The sequence below is a fragment of the Pristiophorus japonicus genome, chromosome 15, assembly GCF_044704955.1.
Source record: "Pristiophorus japonicus isolate sPriJap1 chromosome 15, sPriJap1.hap1, whole genome shotgun sequence".
NCBI lineage: Eukaryota > Metazoa > Chordata > Chondrichthyes > Pristiophoridae > Pristiophorus > Pristiophorus japonicus.
In genome coordinates, this window is record NC_091991.1 from 24,630,263 (window position 1) to 24,638,792 (window position 8,530).

General features: G+C 49.9%; 1 protein-coding gene across 3 annotated transcripts in view; it reads left to right on the top strand.

The window, feature by feature from the left end:
- The window catches only part of ano6 (anoctamin 6), a 148,620-nt gene that overhangs the window by 117,399 nt on the left and 22,691 nt on the right, over positions 1-8,530 (top strand). For all 3 annotated transcript variants that reach the window (XM_070900236.1, XM_070900234.1, XM_070900235.1), the window contains one exon: positions 6,126-6,253. In XM_070900236.1, the coding sequence (XP_070756337.1) occupies positions 6,126-6,253 (128 nt within the window). The remainder of the gene's footprint in view (positions 1-6,125; positions 6,254-8,530) is intronic.

Sequence of the window (8,530 nt, forward strand, 5' to 3'; positions counted from 1 at the left end):
TTCCACCTGCTTTCCACTTCATGGACCAAGGCCTCATCTGAAAATCACTTGGCCCTTTTTCTCCCTCCAACCTCAGCCACCTCACCCATGTCACTCATTATAACTTCTTCACTGTCCATAATTTTTCTTTGAAATGTATTAGAATTTTTTTCAACCTTTTAAAACCTCAAATATTCTCCCTCCACTTGATCTGGCTGCAAGCCTGTGTGTCTCGCCCGCTCTCTCTCCCTTCCTTCCTCTTCTGCGCATGTGCAGGTGACCCCTGACCTTCCCAATAGCGGGAAAAGTTAAGTGCCGAAAAAACAAAAATCGTACATGCGCAGAAAGCCCATTGCTACGAACGTCAGCCTTGCACGACTGAATAAATCGCTACCGCCCACTTGATATCGCTACTACTACCGCCCCAATAAAAAAGGCGAAACTAGCAGTTTTAAAAATGGGCGATATTCCGGCGGTTCTTACAGGTGGGACAACCACTACCGCCGGAAGTATCGCCCATATATGGGCGGTAGCGATCTATGCCAAAAGTCTAGCCTATAGACAGGCTAATTGAGTGGGCAAAAAAGTTGCAGATAGAGTGTAATGTGGGAAAATGTGAGCGTATCCACTTGGCAGAAAAAATAGAAAAGCAAATTATAATTGAAATGGAGAAAAATTGCAAGGTGCTGCAGTACAGAGGGATCAAGGGATCTGGGGATCCTTGTGCATGAAACACAATAAGTTAGTGTGCAGGTACAGCAAGTAATCAGGAAAGCAAATGGAATGTTGACCTTTATTGCAAGGGGGATAGAATATAAAAGCAGAGAAGTCCTGCTACAACTGTACAGGGTATTGGTGAGGCCACACCTTGAGTACTGCGTACAGTTTTGGTCTCCGAATTTAAGGAAGGATATACTTGCATTGGAGGCTGTTCAGAGAAGGTTCACTAGGTTGATTCTGGAGATGCGGGCGTTGAGTTATGAAGATAGGTTGGGTCTATACTCATTGGAATTCAGAAGAATGAGAGGTGATCGTATCAAAACATGAGGAGGTTCGACAAGGTGGATGCAGAGAAGATATTTCCCCTCATAGGGGAAACTAAAACTAGGGGACATAGTCTCAAAATAAGGGGCTGCCCATTTAAAACTGAGATCAGGAGTGTCATGTATCCTACATGGCTACTGTTGGTACAATCACAAGTGGGAGACTCGTAGGTTACCTGTACAGGTGTGCCTGGCCTAGTATAAAAGGCAGGGCCACCAGGTGTGATCCTCACTCTGGAGTGAACTAATAAAGGACTAAGGTCACTACAGTTCAAGTACAACACACTACCTCCCGGAGTCATTATTAGAGCATCTAAGGACACACCAACTGGTGACGAGATTACGAACTTTCACGCGGAAATAGCTACCTACCCTTGGTACGTTGCAGCAGTTCGCCTATGGTGATGATTGGGACGCCTTTGTGGAGAGGTTAGAACATTTCTTCACAGCAAACGACCTGGCAGGAGACGACCCGGCCGCACTGGCTGATAAGCAGCGCGCTATCTTGCTAACCAGTTGTGGGCCCAACGTCTATGGCCTCGTCAGGGACTTGCTGGCACCAGCGAAGAGAACGACCAAGTCGTACAAGGAGCTCGTAACCCTGATCCAGGAGCAACTCAAGCCCAGGGAGAGCATCCTCACAGCCAGACACCGGTTCTATACCCACCGAGGGCCAGGAAGTCGCGAAGTACGCCACAAACCTCGGGAGGCTGGCGGCACCGTGCGAGTTCGGCACCCACCTCAACGAAGTGCTGTGGGACATTTTTGACATTGGAATTGGCCATGAGGGCCTTCTTCACAAGCTACTGTCGGCAGATACCACAGTCACACTGCAGAAGGCCATCTCCGTGATCCAGTCATTCATGACCTCGACCTGCGGCTCTAGGCAGATGTCTCACCCTCAGGACTCAAACCCGGCAGGTACTGTGCACAGAGTGGCGCCGTTTAGAAGCTGGACTGTAGGGCGCGAACCCTCTCGGGGAACAGAGAACAGGCCCCCGAGTCCCTTAACTCAGAGTCCGCCGAGAGGGGCTAATCGAATAGCACCATGCTGGCGTTGCAGAGGGAATCACAGGGCTCACCAGTGTCATTTTAAAGACTATGTATGCGAAGGCTGCAGCACAAAGGGCCACCTCCAGCGAATGTGTAAGCGAAGTAAGAATCACTATGTTGATGAAGAGTCCGCAGATGGCCAGGAATCCAGCGTGGATTATGAATTAGACAGAGAGGCAGCCCAGTCCCACGGGGAGGTACGCAACATATTTACCTGCACCACCGAGTGTTCCTCTTACCTGAAGATGGAAGTTGAAATAGAGGGAAGTCGACACGGGGGCGAGCCAGTCAGTGATGAATCAAGGAGCCTTTGAGAGGCTATGGGACAATTCGGCTGAACGACTCGAGTTGGCCCGGTGCAGGCAAAGCTGCACACCTACACCAATGAAATCATCCCAGTCGTTGGTAGTGCGAATGTAAAGGTACTCCATGATGGTGCGGTGCACAAGTTACCTCTGTGGATTGTGGCAGGTGATGGACCAACGCTGCTCAGCAGAAGGTGGATGGAGAAGATCCAATGGAAATGGGAAGATTTCACCTCTCCAGCGATCGAAGCTCTCTGCGCTCAGAGGCAAAGTGAGCCCTCACCTGAGAGTGGACCCGGCACTGGAGAGCAGACCAGCACAGCACCCGAGACACAGACCGCCCAGCATGACTGCGTGGAGATGATCCAGCTGAGACGACCCAAACACACCTTCCAGGCTCCAGTGGCAGGATTCCGGAGGAAGAAAATTGGACCCAGAAGCGACTTCACAACTGCGGAGGCAGAATCCGGGCAGAAGAGGATCACCGCAGTCGACATCGTGGACGAAGGAAAGATGGCGCCCAAACCACGAGGTGATGCGCTGAAGACAAAGATGGTCCCGGCCAGACCATGAGGTGCAGCGCTGATGGAGCAACATGTGGCACCAAACGGAGAAGAGCATTGGGGTAAAGCAAGCGCAAGCAAGGCTCTTTTAATGGAGGCCTGCAACCCACTACAATTAAAGGAACAGTTCCACACACTTAAGCAATGTAATAGTAATTGTAAGTCGGAGACAAAATGTGTAACTGATCATGTAAAATGTGTAATTGACGATCTGAACTGTGCATATGCAAACAACGAGCAATGCAGCCTGCGTCCCGGGGACCAGAGTCATGCACCAAGAAGTGTGGCCACAAGCAGCAAACACACACAATCTGTGGAGCAAGCGACCTCAGCAGGGCAACGGTATCGATACCATGCCCTGGGTCGGCTCCATCACTCAGGCAACCGATGGCACCAACTGCCATGAATCTGAAGGAGCAGACTGCACCAAGGCCATACCCAAAGATGTAGGGTCACCTGCCATTGTTCCCCCAAAGGAAACAGACACCAGCCAGGATCCCAAACCAAGCGACGCTCAGGCCAGCGAGTCAGCGGTTCCCTATGCACTGCCAGACAACAACTCCGCAGGGAGCAGCTGTGACCCATGGTGCAAAGAAAGGACAGGGAGGTCACAGACATCTGTGAAGCAGCCCGACGCTAGGGACCACGGCAACAGCCCCAAGAGCAGGCTACGTGAGCCAACCAGGTTCCCACTGCCAGCACCGGGCACTGAGCCGCCACCAGACTGCAGGGACACAACCGAGCAGCTCCGGAACTAGCTCGTCCTCATGCACTTGTCACCACATCGACAAGGCATCTAACGTACTTGTCGCACCACAAAACCACGCAAAAAGAAAAAATGCAAAACCCATTGACCTGAACTTGAATGTACACGAATGTCAGGAGCCCCCGCCGTATCGATGTGGGAGGCGGGGAGAATGGAGTGGTTAGGAACACACACACACACACAAACAGCAACCACCAGCACGCTACTGCACCAACTACTTACCCAAGGTTGAAGTGACCTGCCAAAGGTCAACCAGACAGAATCCACATAGAGCTAAGCCCAGAGCACAGTCAACACAGAGGCGATTTGAACTGAGGGTTCAGGGGGGAGTGATGTCATGTATCCTACATGGCTACTGTTGGTACTATCACAAGGTGTACCACCAGAGCGCACAGCAGTGGGAGACTCGTAGGTTACCTGTACAGGTGTGCCTGACCTGGTATAAAAGGTTGGCCACCAGGTGTGGCCTCACTCTGGAGTTAACTAATAAAGGACTAAGGTCACTACAGTTCAAGTACAACACACTGCCTCGTGGAGTCATTATTAGAGCATCTAAGGACACAACAAGGAGGAATTTCTTCTCTGAGGGTTGTAAATCTATGGAATTCTATGTCCCAGAGAGCTGTGGAGGCCGGGTCATTGAATATATTTAAGGCGGAGATAGACAGATTTTTGAGCAATAAGGGAATAGAGGGCTATGGCGAGCGGGCAGGGAATTGGAGCTGAGTACATGATCAGATCAGCCATGATCTTATAAAATGGCGGAGCAGGCTCGAGGGGCCAGGTGGCCTACTCCTGCTCCTATTTCTTATATTCTTATTAACTTAAAAAAATATTTTTAATAGTTTTGTAGGTACTGTATTTATGATTATTTTAAGTGTGCATAATCAAGTTGGAATGATACTGTATAGAGCATTTTTAAGCTTTGGAATGTGTGCTATTTTCTTATGGCAAAGGCAGTTGCATTTCTTTTACTTCCCCAGAAATTCATCACTACTGCAAATGTCTGCCAGCACTATACTCTTTCCAACTATCCTTAATAGATACTCATAATGAGATTGTTTAAGTTTGTATCATAATAATTTTGTGCAGCGGCATTGTATCCAATGGCATCCTATTAAGGACCTCCAGGAACTACAGAAACAGATCTTTCTATGCAATTGCTCCGGAATTCATTCAAACCTGTATTCTGGAAATAAAATAACGTGGTATTAACAACTTGCACCACCACCCAGTCCCCAGGTCAAAAGCTAAAATTAGCACTTAGACAAATGAGCTGAAGCATGACAGAAAAGGTAGGTTTGTTTTGTGTAGACATGAAAAAACCGTACATAGCAATATTCCTAACTTCTCATACCAACTTCTCATAACTGTTCACCAAAAAGAACATGAATGTTTAAGGAAGCAAGGAGCAAGACATGGCTGTTTATCTCATCCAACTCACTTTTTCCACACACTATCCACTCAGTCATGGATTCTACCTGACCAAACCATTTAATCACCTGAGGAAAATATATCGTATGATATGGTATTTTTGCATTACTATTTTTCTAATCTAGAATTTTTATTGACACTTATTAATTTTGAGCTTTCCTCCTCTGGTTCTGTACACAAATCAAAAACAACTTATTTTATATATAGCACCCTTTATCATAGCAAAGCCTGTCAAGGCAATTCAAAATTAATTGTCAGACCGGATTGGGAAGGAAATTGGGGCAGATGGCTGAAGGTGTTGTTGAAGAGGGTGGTTTAAGGAGGCTTTTAAAGGTAGGGATGGATGTATCAAGGTGGAAGTTTTAGGGAGAAAATTGCACAGAGTGGGGTAAAGGCTTAGCACCAATAGTGAGGCAGAGAGACTGAGAAACCTTCAATATACCTGAGTTGAAGGATTGGAGTGTAAGAGATGAAACGTAGAACTGAGTTAGTTGGAGAAAGACTGGAAGAATTTGAAGATGAAAACAAGGATTTATGTTAAAATACTGAAGAATGGACGTGAGCAGGGGCAAGGATGATAGGTCAGCCTGACTTTGTGGAGGAGAAAATGTAGGAGGCCAGAGGAGATCTCTGCCTTCTTTGAATAATGCCATGGGATCTTTTACATCCTTCTTAACAGGAAGACAGGGCTTTGGTTTAATATCTCATGCGAAAGGCAGCGTCTCCAACATCAAAGCTTTATCAAGTGCTTTCTGAAATTCCAAGCAGGTGATATCCACTGAATTGTCTTCATCAATCAATTTAGTTATCTCTCCAAAGAATTTCAGTAGATTTCTTGGGCAAGGGCAGATGTTTCTAAATCTATGCTGACTGTTCCTTATGTTGCGGCTGTCTGCACACACATTTAGTAACTCTAGATTTCCATTCACCTGGACATAAAACCTTGTCACAATTTACCAACTGTCTATTCTTCTTTGTACAGGTGGTTAAAGAATATTATTGGTCGCTGTCATTCCAAAAGTACAAAAAATGTACTCCCCCGATGGGAGCAAGACTATCAGCTGCAATCCATATCAAAGTTGGGCTTGTTTTACGAATACCTGGAAATGGGTATGTTTGTATATGTGTAATATTTACTGGAAAGCTTCTTGTCTGACTGAAAGCAAATGAAATGCCTCTTCTATTAAATGTGCCCTTTTGCAAATAAAGCTGCTTCACCTATGATGGGGAGCATAACTAACAACAGCTGCCATTTGACTTTTCCCACTTAATACCCCTTGGAATAATTAAAATGATTCTGTAATGCAGTGGAGCTGCTTCACCTACATTAAACAGCTTAGATAGGTCCTGTTACCCTTTAAACCTGAGATCGTATACCATGCATAGGTGAGTAGGAGATGAGATTTAATAAGCATTCAAGTCAACATGTCTACCTATGAAACCTATCCCTCCAAGGCAAAGCAGTTTGGTTAAAAATAAATATATATTCCTTTTTTGTCCAATCATAGGTTACGGCAATTATATTCAAAACGACCAGAAAAATTTAAGATTGAATCTTCATCATGTATTGGCTGAGTTATTTAGAAAAGTTAAGGGCCTTGTGCATTTCAATCAATGATTCAAATGTCCAGTTTAGATATTATGGCCCCAAGTTTCCACATGATTTGCTCCTGATTTTTAGGAGTAACTGGTGCAGAACGGAGTATCTTAGAAATCGGAATTCTCCACATTTAATTTGCTCCAGTTCTAGTCAGTTAGAACAGTTTCACTTTGGAACAGAATTTTTTTTTCAAAAGGGGGCGTGTCCGGCCACTTACGCCTGATTTCAAAGTTTCGTGAGTGAAAACTTACTCCAAACTAACTTAGAATGGAGTAAGTGAAGATTTTTGTACGCTCGAAAAAACCTTGTCTACATCCAAGGAGCTCGAGAATATTGGACTTTTTTTTAGGCGCAGTTTTCGGCGCGAAAAACAGGCGCCCAGCTCGGAGGCGCGCCGTTTTCGCCGCGGCACGAAACTTGGGGCCTATGGGCCCAAGTTTCGGGCCGCGCCTAGAACGGCGTCGTCCCGACCTGGACGCCCATTTTTCGCACCCAAAAGTGCGCCTAAAAAATACCTGCAGATTCTCCGGCTTCCTGCAGGTCCTTTGCAGCGCGGCGCAGCACGAGCTGTGGTGGGCGGAGCCAGTTCCTGGCGCTGAAATCAATGCCGGGAACTCCGCACAGGTGCGCTACAGTGGGCGCGCATGTGCAGTAGCTCCAGGCACCCGAAACTGTGTGGGAGGGGCCAGAAGTACGCTGCCCCTAGCCCTGGCCGAATGGCCTCACTGGGGCTGGGAGGATCAGACTGCACCTCCCTCATCCAGCTCCTGCTCTGGCTCCAGCTGGCTCTCTCAACCCCCCAACGCCCCCCCAGCTCCCGCTCCCAATCCGCTCCCCCCGGACCACCCCCTCCCCCCCACGCAGCACCCATTCCGCTCCCCCTCCCGCCCGCTCCGACGACCCTCCCCCACCAGCGCCTGCTTCCCCTGGCCACCGACCTTTAACTCCTTCGGCAGGGCCCGCCCGACTGGCATCTTGCTGGGGGTGGGCCCCGCCCGAAGTCTTGGGCTCGGCTTCTTCACATAAGCCGGGCCCGTTCAGCCTCCCTCCCTCCCCCCCCTCCCATAACTCCCCACCCTCTCCCCCCCCCCCCTCCCTCCCGCTCCATCTCCCTCTCCTCTCTCCTAGCACTCTTCCCCTCCCCCCTCCTCCTCTCCTCTCCCCCTCCCTCCTCTCCTCTTCCCCCTCCCTCCTCTCCACTCCCCCTCCCTCCTCTCCACTCCTCCCTCCTCTCCCTCTCCTCCTCCTCCCCACCCCTCCTCCCTCCTCTCCTCCCCTCCTCCATCCCCCCTCTCCTCACCCCCTCCCTCCCTCTCCTATCCCCCCCTCCCTCCCTCCCTCTCCTCCCCTCCCTCCCCCTCCCTCTCCCTCTTCCCCCCCCCTCCCTCTCCACTTCCCCCCTCCCTCCCTCCCTCCCTCTCCCCTCCCTCCTCTCCTCCCCCTCCCCTCCCTCCCTCTCCTCCCCCTCCCCTCCCTCCCTCTCCCCCCCTCCCTCCCTCCCTCTCCCCCCCTCCCTCTCCCCCCCTCCCTCCCTCTCTCTCTCCTCTCCTCTCCCTCCCTCCCTCTCCCTCTTTCTCCTCTCCCTCCCTCCCTCTCCTCTCTCCCCTCCCGCCTCCCTCCCTCTCCCCCCTCCCTCCCTCTCCTCTCCCCCCTCCCTCCCTCTCCTCTCCTCCCCTCCCTCCCTCCCCCCCCACTCCCTCTCATCTACCCCCTCCCTCCCTCCCCCTCCCCCCCACCAACCTCCCCCTCCCCCCACCACCCTCCCCCTCCCCCCCACCTCCCTCCCC